Genomic DNA, 16,089 nt, shown 5'->3' with positions numbered 1-16,089 from the left:
AAAGGTCCATATAGTCAAAGCTATGATTTTTCCAGTAGTTATGTATGGATGTGAAAGTTGGACCGTAAAGAAAGCTGTGTCTTTGTATGTTAGTCGTTCAGTCGTGTCCAGCTCTTTGTGACCCTGTGGACTGTAACCTGCCAGACTCCTCTGTCCATGGAGTTCTCCAGGCAAGAAAACTGGAGTGCATTGCCATGCCCTTCTCCAGGGGATTTTCCTGACCCAGGGATTGAATACAGGTCTCCTGCATTGTAGGCAGATTCTTCACTGTCTGAGCCACAAAGGAAGTCCAAAGAAGGCTGAGTGCTGAAGCACTGATGCTTTCAAATTGTGGTGCTAGAGAAGATACTTCAGAGTCCCTTGGACTGCAAGGAGATCAAACCAGTCAATCCTAAAGGAAATCAACCCTGACCATTCAGTGGGAGGACTGATGCTGAAGCTCCCACACTTAGGCCATCTGATGTCAAGAGCCAACTCTGGAAAAGACCTTTTTGCTGGGAAAGATTGAGGGCGGAAGGAGAAGGGGCAGCAGAGGATGAGATGGTTAGATAGCATCACCAACTCAATGGTCATGAATAAAAAAAAAGTCACGAATCTAAGCAAACTCTGGGAGATCGTGGGGGACAGGAGGCCCTGGAGTGCTCCAGTCCCTGAAGTCACAAAGAGTCGGACATAACTTAGTGACTGAACAACAACAGCAAAATCTCATCATCTAATAACCAGGTATCTGAGCCCTAAGAGAGACTCACCTAAAGTCATCTGGACTTTTTGAGGAAGGGTAAACAGGATAAGGGGGCTTCTGCTGATACCAAAGCTCCCGTTCCTTGTAGAGTTCACGAGAGGGAGAGAAGTCTGTTCTGGATCTCTCTGTTGGTTGCCAAAACTGTCAACTGGAAACACACACACACAACGTAAAAATGTAGAACTGTATTTTGTACTGAGGCCAGGAGTCTGGGAAGGCATCCCCTCAGAAAGCTCTGAGGGACTATTCCTAAGAGGGAAAGAGGCGACAGGATATATAGGAGTTTTGTTTCTTTTTTTAAAATAAAATGCAGATAATATTCTACTGGGGAATATATGCAACAGATTTTTTTTTAATCTCTCCATACCTACCTCCAGTAGTAGTGTTTTATAGGCAAATTTTAAATGGACACAAACTTTTTAAAAATAATGAAAGCCATATTTTGCTCAGGGATACTATTATATATATACCGTATAGGTTATTTTACAGTAGATACTCATCTGCCAAATTTCAGACGGCAAAATGCTAAGCAGTGAGCTTGGTACTGTCCAGCTAGCTGTTTCCTGTCATCCATCCTGGAGAATCTGTCACTGTGTAAGGCTGAGACCATCTTGTCACCACCAAGTCCCTTCTCAGAGGTGACTCCACTGTGATAGAACATTCATCTTCTTAAGAGGCAAGGCCTGGCACAAAGCCTCCCACGAATCCACTGGATGTCACAGTGTTCTGTCTGACAAATTCTGTTGCTTCCTCTATTATATGATTGATTTCGGGGCTGCCTTATTTGCTCGCGTCTTCATCTGTCCTTCTGCTTTGTTTGCATCTTTTTCAGATCTCTTCCAGTCGATCTGCACACAGCCGCCGTGACCGGTAATCTGAAGGAGAAGAGAGCCACCACCCACTGCAGTTGCTGCAAGTTTTCCAACTTTCTGGAACAAAAATCCCGCACACCAGCCACTCACTCCACCCATTACAATCTGGGTGACTACTGAGTATTTTATATTTATTGAAAAGCAGAGACATTACTTTGTCAACAAATGTCCGTCTAGTCAAGGCTATGGTTTTCCCAGTAGTCATGTATGATGTGAGAGCTGGACTATAAAGAAAGCTGAGCACCGAAGAATTGATGCTTTTGATCTGTGGTGTTGGAGAAGACTCTTGAGAGTCCCTTGGACTGCAAGGAGATCCAACCAGTCCATTCTAAAGGAGATCAGTCCTGGGTGTTCATTGGTGGGACTGATGTTGAAGCTGAAACTCCAATACTTTGGCCACCTCATGCGAAGAGCTGACTCATTGGAAAAGACCCTGATGCTGGGAAAGATTGAGGGCAGGAGGAGAAGGGGACGACAGAGAATGAGATGGCTGGATGGCATCACCGACTCAATGGACATGGGTTTGGGTGAACTCCGAGAGTTGGTGATGGACAGGGAAGCCTGGTGTGCTGTGGTTCATGGGGTCGCAAAGAGTCAGACACGACTGAGTGACTGAACTGAACTGAGTATTTTTCTACTATAGGACCAGAGCTGTGGCCACTCACTCAATTTCACCAGTGTTGTTTTCTGGCATACTCAGTCAAATCCAACACTTCGTAAGAGTCACCATCACTTTCATATTCTTGGGGAGGGAGGTTCTGGGTCGCCATGATACTGCCAGCAGCAGTACTGAGGTGGTACCAACCCGCCTGCCTCTCCCCTCTACTTTAAAAACCGCTCTAGGCCCAGGTGGAAGTCTATGGTAGGAGTTATTGCTGAAAAAAAATTTTTAGTCAAACATCAAAAGATTACTACTGATCACACACATACACACAAAAGACATTTTCAAGTTAATGATTTTAGTGCTTTTCCATGAATGGGAAGATGCAAGATTCTAGACCAACTGAAATTATTTCTTTGATAGGCATTTTAAACACCCAGGGCCGGTATCCTGTTTTTCTCCATTCTGAATTCCCCTCAGGGTGTACCATCAAGAGCAGCTGCAATGGCTGATGGCTTGATGGTGGACATAATTTGTGGTTTACTGAAATGGTAGGCAATGCTTTTTGGTCCGCATTTTCAATATTTCAGAATTTTTAGAATTAATGGCACAGAAGAGTTTCATTAGGCATATTTTCTTTTATGCTTTACTTCTTGAATTCTTATCACAACCCACCCCCACAATAAAACACAAAAGCATCCAATATGTACTGAAACTTGTGTGTGAAATGAACATTTGATTCACATAGTATACAGGGGTGTCAATTACCAGAGAAAAACATTCTTTAAATTATTATTACAGCCCACCCTCTAAGTCCAACAATTGGTCTTATGCTTCCAAGGCTTGATGTTTTATTCTTCACTTTTATTATTTTCCTTCATGGATGGAGATCCAAGCATACGATCCAAGCATACGACCAAAGTCCAGTTGACATAAATGCACTTTGGGGCTCCCTGTGATCTTTGTTGTTGGCTGAGCAGAACTATAATCAGGACTTCTTACATTTATGACAAACTTCACTCTTGTTCACTCATTCTTCTAAAGGGAGAACATAAAGATAGAGTTATCAAAATTGATGCTTGGTGGTGTCCATGGGTTGCTTACTCCAGTGCCACTTGTATACAAGCCAAGTATGGGAAGCTGGAAGGCTTTTTGTTTCATGCTTTCTGATGTTGTTGCTCTTCTACATGAATATAGCTGATCCTTGGGTGTTTCATGCAAGACTGCACATTGGCTGGCTTCTGAGTTTAGTGGTTGCTTTTACCTTCATTTTCTTTGCCTCTCAGGCCTTTGGAATTTTTAATTTGAATAAGATTATTAGAATATTACTATTATTACATAATAACAAAAGTCAATGTGTTCTAGAAATTTCAAGTACTTGAAAGGCTGTAGAGCAAAGACTGGCATCAATCAGGATTAGAAGTGATTCTCAATTCAAGCATTTCCCATTGTCACTTAATTCCTATTAGCCTCTATTTTTCTCCATTAATAAAATAGGCATTCTATCTACTTCTCAGGCTTGTTAGCATTAAATAAAATACCTAAAACGTACCTAGCATATTACTTGTATACGATGACAGTAAATATCAACAGCTACTGTTAAAACTGCCAGCGGCTTTCTGAAGCATATGAATGTTAAAATCATTACATATGGAAATGAGGTGGTTTTTTTCTAATTGAATAAGGTTATTTCAGTTAGGAAGTTAGGACAGTTATTTTAGTCTAATCTTTTTTATAAATTTAAACCTTAAATTTGCAAATGTATTTTTGTTTGAGAGGTACTATATATTAGAAAAAGCATGCTAGTATGAATCTAAAAATCAATTACAGAGAGAAAAATGGGAAAAGCACAAACTCATGGAGAATAAACAACATGCTGCTACTGCTAAGTCACTTCAGTTGTGTCCGACCCTTAGCGACCCCAGGGACTGCAGCCTACCAGGCTCCTCCTTCCATGGGATTTTCCAGGCAAGAGTACTGGAGTGGGTTGCCATTGCCTTCTCCATGGGAAATAGTATGGGGGTTCTTAAAAAGGTAAAAACAGAACTATAATTCAGCAATTCTACTGCAGGATTAACGAAAAACACTAATTTGAAAAGATACATGTACCCCAACGTTCATAGCAATGTTATTTACAATAGCTAAAATATGGAAGCAACATAAGTGTCCATCAACAAGTAAATGACAAAGAATCTGGCATGTATGTATATATACAATGAAATATTAGTCATAAAAAGAATGAAGCTCTGCCATTTGCAACAATGCTGATGGACCTAAAGAGCATTATGCTTAGTGAAGTAGGTCAGAGAAAGACAAATACTGTTATCTGAAAATAGAATCTGAAAACATAAGGTAGTGTAATATTGTTAATCAACTACACTTCAGTAAGAAACCAAAAAGCATGAAAGTTATATAGTTTCCACAACTGAAATATCATTCACAGGGTCACTGGATTTGAGCAATTATAAATAAGTATGTGATAAAATCCTGACGGTTGACTAAGCTGCAGTGAGGGTATATAGGAAAATAAACCTGGTGCTTCACAGGTGCTCAATTAATACTCTTTTCTGCCTTTTCTCTCAATTTATTTGCCTTAAACATGCAAAGGAATGAAGCATGCCCAAGTCTCCTTTTTAACTAAGAATATGTTATATATAACTTACAGCATAAGAGAGGAATTAGCCAAACTTTTTAAGATCTGGCAGTGCTTGAAGGAACCTTCCATATGACCAAGGATAACTCTGTTTTTACAGATAAAGTAATGGTGCCAGTAATGGCACTTATGCCTTATCTGAGACCCCCATCACATAACATTATGTGCTAAATTTATGTGTTTAAATTAGAAACAGTTTGTGTCACCTTTCGGAGAAGGCAATGGCACCCCACTCCAGTACTCTTGCCTGGAAAATCCCATGGGTGGAGGAGCCTGGTAGTCTGCAGTCCATGGGGTCGCTAAGAGTTGGACATGACCGAGTGACTTCATTTTCACTTTTTATTTTTCATGCATTAGAGAAGGAAATGGCAACCCACTCCAGTATTCTTGCCTGAAGAATCCCAGGGATGGGGGAGCCCAGTGGGATGCCGTCTATGGGGTCACACAGGGTCAGACACGACTGAAGTGACTTAGCAGCAGCAGCAGCAGTGTCACCTTTGAGACAAATGTACAATTGCCTACAGGATGCTGTCTCATTGGAGACAAGTGTATTAGAATTTACTATTGAGAGGAGGCTTTTCATTATTTTAATGCGAAGCTAAATTAGGCTGTTCTAATATTTTAACTTTGCAACTTCATGTGAACCATCCAAACACTGTGATCTCAAAGGAATAGCCCTTCGTTTCCACAAAGTGGTTGCATGGAAACAGTCTCTCAGGGTGAAGATAGGAATGCGAGGGGGGTGTCAGACCAACTTCTGTCAGCACCAAAGGAAACACCAGGGAGAAAGGCGGTTGGTAAACCATGATGAGGGGCCAAGTGCCATAATGGTTGATGAATTGGATGGACGGGTCGTACACGTATCCTACGTATGTTCAACAACTACAAGGAGAAGGTGAAAATGGAGCATTTTCCTAAACTAGCGTGAGGTCAGCCCAAAGTGGGTCTTCTGTCTCGGTGGGGGTGGGAAAAATAGGCTCCTAGACCATAGGGGTGTGTTTGTGTGTGTGTTTGTCTGCACAGTCTCTCAGTCATGTCCACCTCTTTGCAGCCCATGGACTGTAGCCTGCCAGGTTCCTCCATGTGATTCTCCAGGTAAGAATACTGGAGTGGGTTGCCATTTCCTGCTCCAGGGGATCTTCCTGACCATGGGTGTATAGCCTGCTTTTTTTTTCCTTCATTTTGACAGACCTCCTCATATTGCCAGAAGGACAGGATCTTCAAGAAGTTCATAGTCATGGGAAAAGAGACAATATTAAAACAAAGTTCTCAAATTCAGAAAGAGAAAAACATAATATTAACATATTAGCATATTAAGGCATCTGTGTGAAATCTAGGAAAATGGTACAGATGAACCTATTTTCAGGGCAGGAACAGAGAGGCAGAGGACAGACAGGCAGATACGGGGGAAGGGGAGGGTGGGGTGAATTGGGAGATTAGGTCTGACATGTAAACACTCCATGTGTGAGATAGATAGTTAGTGGGAAGCTGCTGCATAGCACAGGGAGCTCAGCTCAGAACTCTGTGATGACCCTGGGAGACGGGCTGCAGTGGTTGGGTAGGGACGTCCAAGAAGGAGTGCGTGTGTGTGTGTACACACGGTTGACTCACGTCACTGTACAGCGGAAACACAACACTGTAAAGCAATTAACGTTGTTGTTCAGTTGCCCAGCTGTGCCCAACTCTTTGCGACCCCATGGACTGCAGCAATTATACTCCAATTAAAAAAAAATCACCTACTTCACACATTCAGTCTTTGTTTAGGAGGATATAACCTGGATGTCAGTTTCCTTCCCCGAGTCCGTGCCTGTAGCCTTTTCTTGCCTCGAGCTGACCTGAACTCAAAGCTCAGTACCTCTTCAAGGTGACTTCCCAGAAAACTCACTGCAGCCAGAGCATTCCTGAGCGATGGAGCTTTTCCAGGACCCCCAGGGGAGTCTGAGGGGAAGAAGTCGCCCTCACGTGCCACAGCAGACAGCTTCATCCTCACTCGCTGTCCCTCTTCAGGGCCTCTTCCTTACCTGGTCATTTCTGGGGGAATTGTTATCACTTATTGTCCTCATCCAAAGCACCGATGCACGCACGTGTGCATATACACACTCGGGCCTTGGGGACTGCTCACTCCTGCTCCTAGACATCCCCCAGAACCTGCCCTCCATGGCATCGTGCCTCAAGCATCTGCATTCAGTGCGCAAGGCCAGTTCCTTCAGGAGCTCAAGGAAGCTAATGGCCTGTCATTAGCCGCTGGCATCCCGTGTGAAAGGGCTGGTCTGTGGCTTTGCATGCTCTGGACAGACGCCTTGCAGTCTCAACCCTTCCTTCCAGCAGCTGATCAACTATTTAAAACAAACAACGTTGTTCTTATAAAAGGAAACTTCAGCTACTTCTTTGGACCGGGAACGGATTTCTTCCTAGTTTTTTTCTAGGCTAGCCATGAAAAGTGGCTTATAATAGTGGAGCACACCCTGACTCTGTCTGAGACAAAGCAGCCACAAATTGCGCCGGCAGAAAGAGGAAGCCAGGCCATACTTTTAACATGCTTCTCATGGATCATTTCAATAAATATTTATAATCATCTACTATGCTCCAGCCCCCCACGCTAGGTGGGTACATGAGGCCTGACCATGTAATATGAGCAGCTGGCTGCAGCTGGGAGGATGCCACCTGGGCCTTATAAACACAGCCTGCGTGGTGGGTGGTAAATAGTTCAGGGCACTCGGGTTCACGAGGAAGTGAAGTGAGGGGTGTCGCAGTGGGAGGTTTTAAGCTGTGAGACGTGCTGCAGCACTGGTTGCAGCTCAGCAACTGTGCTGAGCAGGGTAAGGTTGGGGGACACTCATCCCAAGCCAACATTCTTCTGAGGCTCCTTTGGGGGTGCAATGCGAGAAGCATCTCTCTGGACGCTGCTGAAGTGCCCGCATTGAATGCCTTGTGTCCCATGGTGAGAAGCAAAGACTGCTCCGGTCTGTGCCGAGTAACCACACAGGTATTCCTCCCTAGGGGTGTTCCAAGCAAAGGGCGAGAGGCAGGAAGTTAATTGCCTGTCTCAGTTTCATGCGAGGTTTCCCCTAAATTCTAATTAGCAATAAAAGAGCCTGGCTCCCCTCAACCTAAGTTGTAAGGGTACCTTCTGGTCGGAGTTTTGCAGCGCAGCTAAGCAAGAATGAGGAGAGTGTTTCAGGAGGAACTTATCAAGCAAGGAGTCTTGACTTACATCTAAGTTCATTAGCATGGAGATGGCCTGTAGCTGCCTATAATTGAGAACCCACAGATGAATTCCCACAGTATGATTAATTAGATACGCTATACAGAAGAGGTACCATCTCCTTGGCTTCTAGATGAGAGGCATTCACCTCAGTTATTCTAATTACTACCCTCCAGCCTGGGTTCCCTGGTGACTCAGTGGGTAAAGAACCCGCCTGCCAATGCCAGGAGATGCATGTTCGATCCCTGGTTCAGGAAGATTCCCTGGAGAAGGAAATAGCTACCCACTCCAGTATTCTTGTCTTGGAAATCCCATGGACAGAGGAGTCTGGCAGGCTACAGTCTGTGGGGTCAAAAAAAAGGGGTTGGACATGACTTAGTGACTAAACAACAACAACCCTCTAGCCCCAGTAATTCGGAGCAGGAGTTCTGATCTTGACCTCTCCAAGATCCTCACCTTAACTCAGGGGCAGTCTGCAGTAGTCTTTTAGAAAATGCTTGGGATGCAGCTTCAGCTGGCCGGTGGGGGAACTCTGGTGGCTTCTATCTCAGCCCAGAGCTCACCAGGAGTGACCAGGAAGAGTCTGGGTAGACTTGTCTGTCCCAAAATGGCTTAGAGTCCCCACAACTCTCATGGGACAAACCCCAGATTTTCACAGAGCCTAGAGGAAATTTGGACGAAAACTGAAGGAATCCTGGAAAGTGTGCTCCTTGTGGGAGGCCACTGGGGAAAACTAGTTTCAGACTGAGTGGCCCAAACTGAAGTACTTCCCTCTGTATTCTGAGATGGGTGGTTAGCTAGCTCCAAAGGACATCCTATACCATCCTGTGAAGTGGCTAGGCACAGCTGTGGTCCAAAAAAGGCATCTGAGAAATCTGACAACCAAGAAAAACGCTGAGCTGTCCTGAGCAGGACCTGCTGCAGAAGGGGTTCTGGAAGGTGGTGCTTCCCCAGGGCAGCAGCATCTCCCCAAGAGGAGGAGCCACCTCATCCCAGAGGTGGTAAAGAGCTGGCAGGGGTCCTCCTCAGGGTCTGTGAGACAAGGGCCCTCACGGGGGAGGCAGGAAGAGAGCTGATCCTCAGAAGTGTTCCTGTGTGGCACTGGTGGGGAGATGGTAGACGGTTGTCCCAAGTGAGCCCTGAGCCCATGGTACAGACTGTTGGAACGTGGTTCCAAGCAACACCACCCGAATACAGACAGAACTGCCTCTTGGCCCCCTCGACCTATAGCTGCTCCATGGAAATGTCCTTTCAGTCTCTACCAGGCCAGTTCGGCAAACAGGCAGAAATGTGCATTCAGACAACATTACTGAGAGGGAAGGGTGTTTGGGTATACTGGGCACCAGACTTCAGTGGGAATGCAGTCTGACAAATATTCCCTGTATCATTTTTGCAGCTTCAGCTTTCCCACTGTTCGTTTAAGGTGATGTTTTGGAGACGTGTTTCATGATTTCAAATACTGAACTCAGAGGTGCTCCGTACATGCGAACAGTCCACCGTGCAGGTCCTCTTAGAAAGGAGGAAGCGTCTCTGGGGCGGTGGAACCTCCCCTTTGATTCATGCAGGCCAGCCATTGACTTGTGATCAGGTTGAGAGAAACAGGTGGGTCGTGGTTTCTAAGTGGAACAAGTGTACGGGGCTGCTCAGGTACTCAAATTCTTGTGTATTCTTGTCCTATTCCTTTACCTACTGTTGACTTTTAATTTATGGCCCTAGCAAAATAGTAGAGGCAGAAGATACAATAGGAGAGGCAGAAGAAAACTATAATCCAACATCCTTTACAAATAGAAATGCAAAAGTCTTACACTGAATATTAGCAAACTGAATCTAACAGCATATATGAAGGATTATACATCATGACCAAGTAGTGTTTATTCCAGGATTCAAAGGTGGGTTTAACAGCTCTGAAATTAACCCAAATCATTAACACATCACAGAAAAAAATAAAAGCATGATCGTCTCATCAGGTGCTGGGAAAACATTTGACGAAACCTTAACAAAAGCCAACACACTCTGATAACGACACAGAACAAATTGAAAATAGAGGAGAACGTCTCCAACCTGCTAAAGGGTTTCTATGAAACTGATAAATACCACACTTAAAAGATTTAAAGAGTTTCTCCTAAGATCAGAAAAACAACAAAGATGTCTACTCTCAATACTGCTATGCAATGTTATACTTGAAGATGTACCCAGGGCAATTTGACAAGATTAAACAAGTCAATGATTAGTTTATAAAAAATAGTAAAAACATCCAGGTTAGAAAAGAAATCAAACTATCTCTATTGCAGATGATAAGCAAAATATGTAAAAAAAAAAAAAAGCAAGCTTAAAAGGTTAAAGATTTACAAAAGTCAGTTGTATTTCTAAACACTAACAATGAACAATCCACAGAAGAAATTATGACACTAATTCCATATACAATAACACCAAGAAAACTAAAATACTTCAGAATAAATTTAACCCAAAAAAGTTCAAGATTTGTACACTGAGAACTATAAAACACCGCTGAAAGAAATTAAGATTGGGACAATACTGTTAAAATGTCAATACTCCTCAAATTAGTCTAGAAATAGGACTTCTGTTCAATCAGAATCCCAGCCGGCTTCTTTATTGAAATTGGTAGGTTGATCTAAAATTCCATGGAAATTCAAGGAACCTGAAATAGTCAAAAACAATCTCGAAGGGAGAACAGATTTGGCCAGCTAACATGTAAAATTTCAAAACCAGCTACAAACATACAGTAGTCAAGACAACATGGTACAGGCATAAGAACAGACGTGTAGAGCAATGGAATGAAATTAAGCCTAGAAATAAACCCATACATTTATGGTCAGTTGATTGGACAAGAATGCCAGGACAATTCAGTGGAGAAAAGATAGTCTCTATTCAACACGTGCCGGAACAACTGGATGCCATATGTAAAAAATGAATTTTGACCACTAACTCACACCACCATATATATAAAATTACCAAAATATATTTAAAGGCCTAAATATAAGTGCTAAAACTATTAACCTCTTAGAATAAACATAGGTGTAAATATTTATGACCTCGTTTTACTTAACCAGGCTCATTTTGCCCAAAGTGCATGAGATGCCAAGGTTTGCAGCAAAGGAGGTTTATTCATGAGGCAGCCGAGCAAGGAAATGGGAAAACTAGTCTCATGAGCCACATCCCTGAAGGCAGGGTTGCAGGTATTTATGGGATAAAGAATAAAATATTGTAAATCAACTATACCTCAATAAAAAAAAATAAGTTTTAATAAAAAGAATAAAGCAGCAGGGCTCTCTGAAGCACAGGGAGTGTGAGGACAGGTGATTGGAAAAAGGTGTGGTAATGGTTGTTCTGAGCAGACCCAGCTAAGCTACAGGCCTCTGCACTTTCAAAAATGGAGCCACTCACCTGAAACTATAAAACTCCCAGAAAAGGACAGAGGTGGAACACTCTTTGACATAACTCATAGCAGTATTTTTTTTAAAAATCTGTCTCCTAAGACAAAGAAATTAAAACAAAAATAGACAACAGAAATGTAATTAAATTTAAAAGCTTTTGCACAGCAAAGGAAACCATCAACAAAATTAAAGGACAACCTACCGAAAGCAGGCAATATTTTCAAATAATATGACTGCTAAGAAGTCAATATCTAAAATATTTCAAAAGCTCATACCAATGAATATAAAAAAGAAAACCCAATTAAAAAATGGACAGAAGACTTGAATAGATGTTTCCCAAAAAAGACATACAGATGGGCAACAGGCACATGAAATATTCATCATTAATCAGAGAATGCAAATCAAAACCACAATGAGACATCACCTCACACCTGTCAGAATAGTTAGTATCAGCAAGTCTACAAATAACAAAAGTGGAAAGAAGTAAACCCTTATACAGTGCAGGTGGGATTAGAAATTGGTGTAGCCACTGAGGAAAACAGTTTGCAGATTTCTAAAAACACTAAAAATAAAACTGCCATATGATACAGCAATTCCACTCCCATGTATATGTAAAAAAAAAACAAAACAAAAAAACCAACTACTTCAAGAAGATACAAGCACCCCAAAATTCAGAGCAGCAATAGCCAGGGTATGGAAGCAATTTAAGATGAATAGATAAAGACATGATGTATGTGCTGTGTTTAGTAGTGTCCAACTCTTTGCGACCCCACGGAGCCTGCCAGGCTCCTCTAGCCATGGGATTTCCCAGGCAAGAAAACTGGAGCAAGCAGCCATTTCCTACTCCAGGGGATCTTCCTGAGCCAAGGATCAAATCCATGTCTCTTATATCTCCTGCACTGGCAGGTGGGTTCTTTACCACTTGTGCTACTGGGAAGTATATGTGTATACACACACACACACACATACATATGTATGTATACATATATATACACATATGCACTCAATGGAATATTACTCAGCCATAAAAAAGAATGAAAGTCTACCATTTCCAACAAGATGAGCCTATAGAGTATTATCCTTAGCGAAATAAGTAAGAGAAAGGCAAACACTGTATATTGTCATGTATGCGGAATCTAAAATCCAGAGCCCAGGCAAGCTCCTGGCGGGGTTGAAAGGAAGATAGCATTCCTATTTCTCTGAGCCTTCAGAGAAGGGGCAGTGGGCGTTGGGAGCAGGGTCAGGAGGAGGCAATGAAAGAGCAGCACTGCCGTCACCCACCTTTGCATTAGAATCAAGAAGAGGTTTCTTCCACTTCCCATTCCTCTGGGCCATAACTTTCCATATTCTTATGCAGGTTGACTCTGATAAAAGACTGTACATAGGGTATGCCTTCCCATTTTTCTTTCTGTTTCCAAAATAAATCCAGTTGCAACTTTGTATTGTAATTGAAGGCCATTTTTCTTTGAGTCTAAAGGGTGTTTGCGCTATGCAAAGGTATCAAAAAACAGCATCTTTTTCTTTTCCATAGATTCAAGTCATCCAATGTTGGAGAATGGGGCCTAGGGGGCTGCAAGGGGGAACTGAATTAACATTTCTCATTTTGCAATGGGGGAAAAAAATCTCATTTTGTTTCTAGATGGTAGCTGCAAAGAAATCTTTCTTAGAGTACATGCTATAGTCATCAAGAAGCTCAGTCTCCAAGAGTCAATCCTTAACACTTCAGACAATTAGACATAGATAAGAAAAGAAAGATCAAAAATCACAGCTCTGGGCCTTTAACCCGGATGTAGACCTCCTCAGCAGCTGTAAACTTTTATGCTGTCTGTCAGAATCCAGCAGGGTGGGCCTCCCACCCACCATCTGGGCAGGACAGCTAGACAATGAAGGCACAGGTGTGTCTCTTTAACAAGATTACTCACCCCAAACATGTCTTCCAAACTCCAAATTCCAAAACCATTTCTTCACTACAAAACAAAGCTAAACTCTGAAGGTTGGCGGCACCTGGCTGGGGAAATCAGGAGGACGCTTGCTGGAACAAATCGACCAGGTAGTTGTTTGGACCCTCAATACCCACAAGCGGCCAAGGAACCACAGAGGAAAGGCAGGTCCGGACTTACCTTCTGGCTGGCTCACCAAACCTGTCACTGAACCAGGTACTAGCTTGTTCTACTCAACACCCACCAAGGCAAAACTCTGAGACACAGTGCTTGTGAGATAAGTCTCTTCAGTTCGCAGCAGAGTATTTATTTGCAAGGCAGTTAAGTAAGACTGAAAAACAAACCTCAAACTGCCCTCCCTGGAAGGCAAGAGGCAGCGTATTTTGGAATAAACAGTGATCTGAGGGGCCCTCTGAGGCATTGGTGTGTACAGAATGGAGAAAGGGGATTGGAAAAGGATCCAGTGGTTATAGGTAGGCGCAGGCGTAGTTCTCCACTGGTGTAGTTCTGCGCAGGCATAGCTAGGCTATTGGGTCCTCTCCTTGGTTCAGAGATGGAAGGGCTTAACAGGATCTGAAGCTCGTCAAAAGGCTACGAAGCAAAAAACAACAACAAAGGTCACTAAGCATGCACACTTGTGCATTCCCAGTTGGAGGACGGATTGTCCTGTTCAGTCTTAACCAGCTCACCTCCAGCTAGATAAACTGACTTCAAGTTTCTGGAAAATAACTCAGTCAAACAACTTATTGCTTAGGCTACCTGTTGCTTGTTGCTTGCAGGACAGCAAGTCTTTTGTGAAAGTGAGTGAAAGTCGCTCAGTTGTGTCCGACTCTTTGCGACCCCATGGACTGTATAGTCCCTGAAATTCTCCAGGCCAGAATACTGGAGTGGGTAGCCTTTTCCCTTCTCCAGGGGATCTTCCCAACCCAGGGATCAAATCGGGGTCTCCTGCATTAGCAGGCAGATTCTTGACCAATTGAGCTATGAGGGAAAGGCGACCTTGATTAGGCAGGGCGGGTGAAAGGAATTTGACTGGTTACCCATGGCTTAGGCAACGGTTGTTGTTGTTGTTTTTTTTTCACTATATCACACCAAAAGCACAAGCAGGATAAATAGCTTTGAGATCATAAGAATTTAAAACCTAAAAAAAAGTATATATTTGGCTGTGTGAGGTCTTAGTTTGCAGCACGAGGGACCTTAGTTTGCAGCATGCAAACTCTTAGTTATGGCATGTGGGATCTAGTTCCCTGACCAGGGATGGAACTCAGGTCACCTGCATTGGGAGCTCAGAGTCTTGCCACTTTGAACCAACAGGGAAGTCCCAGAATTTAAAACTTTTGTGCATCAAAGGACACTATCAAGAAATGAAGGGACAAACTGCAGAATGGCCAAAATTTTCAAATCATACATCTGATAAGAGTTTGATTTTCAAAATATAAAGAATGCATACAATTCAATAATAGACAAATAATCCCATTTTAAAATGAGCAAAGTATCTAAATAGACATTTCTCTGAGGAAGATATACAAATAGCCAATAAGTACATGACAAGACATTCAGCAGCATTAGTCATTAGGAAATGCAAATTAGAACGCAGTTAGATACCACTTCATAGTTGTAATTTTAAAATATGCAGAACAAAAAAAAATAAATAAATAAAAATTAAAAAAAATAAAATATGCAGAACAGTTTGGCTGTTCCTCAAAGAGTTCAACATAGAGTTATCCTCGGACTTAGCAATTTCACCCTCAGCTATCCAAGAATTCAAAACATATGTTCATACAAAAGCCTGTAGATGAAAGCATGAATGTTCATAGCAGTATCATTTATAATAGCTAAAAAGTAGAAACAACCCAGATTTCCATTAACTAATTTGTGGATTAAAAAACAAAACAAGTGGTATGTCCATACAATAGAGTAGTATTTGTCTGTGAAAATGAATGTAGTACTGATAACTTTTACAACATGGGTGAACCTTGAAAATACTATGCTAAGTGAAAGGAGGTGGAGAGACAGCTCACGGAGGAAATCCAGACATTCCACCATTTTCCTCATTCTTTCACTCTTCTGATCCTGGACAGAAAGCTTGTGCTGGGAAGCTCGGATTGATATGCTTTCATTTCTGTGAACCATAAATGCCCAACATGGCCTCAGCACCCCTTAGAGAACTTGGCGCATAAGATTGAGTTATGTGTCTGCCTGGGTTCACTGTATCTCAGTCCAGGTTGATGGTCCCAGAAATGAACACCTAGTGCAGGGCAAACATCACAATTTGGGCAGATCGAATCAAACTCCACGACCTTGGGTCTTACAGGGACTCAATCCATCCATTCAGAGGAGCTTTAGGGCTGGATAAAAAGCTGATTTTCAAGGTGGTCTCTGAGGTAGTGATACAGTAACCAACGTGTCCCAATTTGCCTGAGAATTTCCTAACTTTAACACTGAAAATCCTGCGTAACAGGGACCCCCTTACTCCTAGGCAAACTTGGTGGTTGGTCGCCCAAGAATGTCTCACAAATCGTTGTTTACCTTCACTATGTTCAATAGTCTCTAGTTTTATTCTATTTGATTTTTTAAAATGCTGCCATGAACCACTAAATTGCTTTCACATCTTCCTTATGTGACAGGACCCGTGCCGTTCTCAGTGGAAACAGCATCTGTTCAGTAGCAGATCACCCAGC

The 16,089-nt window shown here is 42.6% G+C and overlaps 2 protein-coding genes and 1 pseudogene across 2 annotated transcripts in view; 2 read left to right on the top strand and 1 right to left on the bottom strand.

Moving 5' to 3' along the window:
* Positions 1-1,688, top strand: part of LNPEP (leucyl and cystinyl aminopeptidase) — a 113,230-nt gene extending 111,542 nt beyond the window's left edge. The window contains exon 20 of the transcript XR_016037979.1: positions 1,575-1,688. The gene's annotated coding sequence lies outside the window, so the exon portion shown is untranslated. The remainder of the gene's footprint in view (positions 1-1,574) is intronic.
* LOC129558502 (FUN14 domain-containing protein 1-like) lies at positions 1,228-2,384 on the bottom strand (annotated as a pseudogene).
* Positions 2,385-9,220: 6,836 nt separating this feature from the next.
* LOC129559324 (uncharacterized) overlaps positions 9,221-16,089 on the top strand; it is a 33,824-nt gene continuing 26,955 nt past the window's right edge. Inside the window, 2 exon segments of the mRNA XM_088839286.1 lie at positions 9,221-9,403; positions 13,462-13,656. Of these exon segments, the coding sequence (XP_088695412.1) occupies positions 9,221-9,403; positions 13,462-13,656 (378 nt within the window).

The sequence above is a fragment of the Moschus berezovskii genome, chromosome 8 (genome assembly GCF_049115385.1).
Source record: "Moschus berezovskii isolate FMDL1 chromosome 8, NW_MosBer_1.0, whole genome shotgun sequence".
Taxonomy (NCBI): Eukaryota; Metazoa; Chordata; class Mammalia; order Artiodactyla; family Moschidae; genus Moschus; species Moschus berezovskii.
Note: the sequence above shows the minus strand (reverse complement) of the source record. Positions and strands in the feature narration are given on the sequence as shown.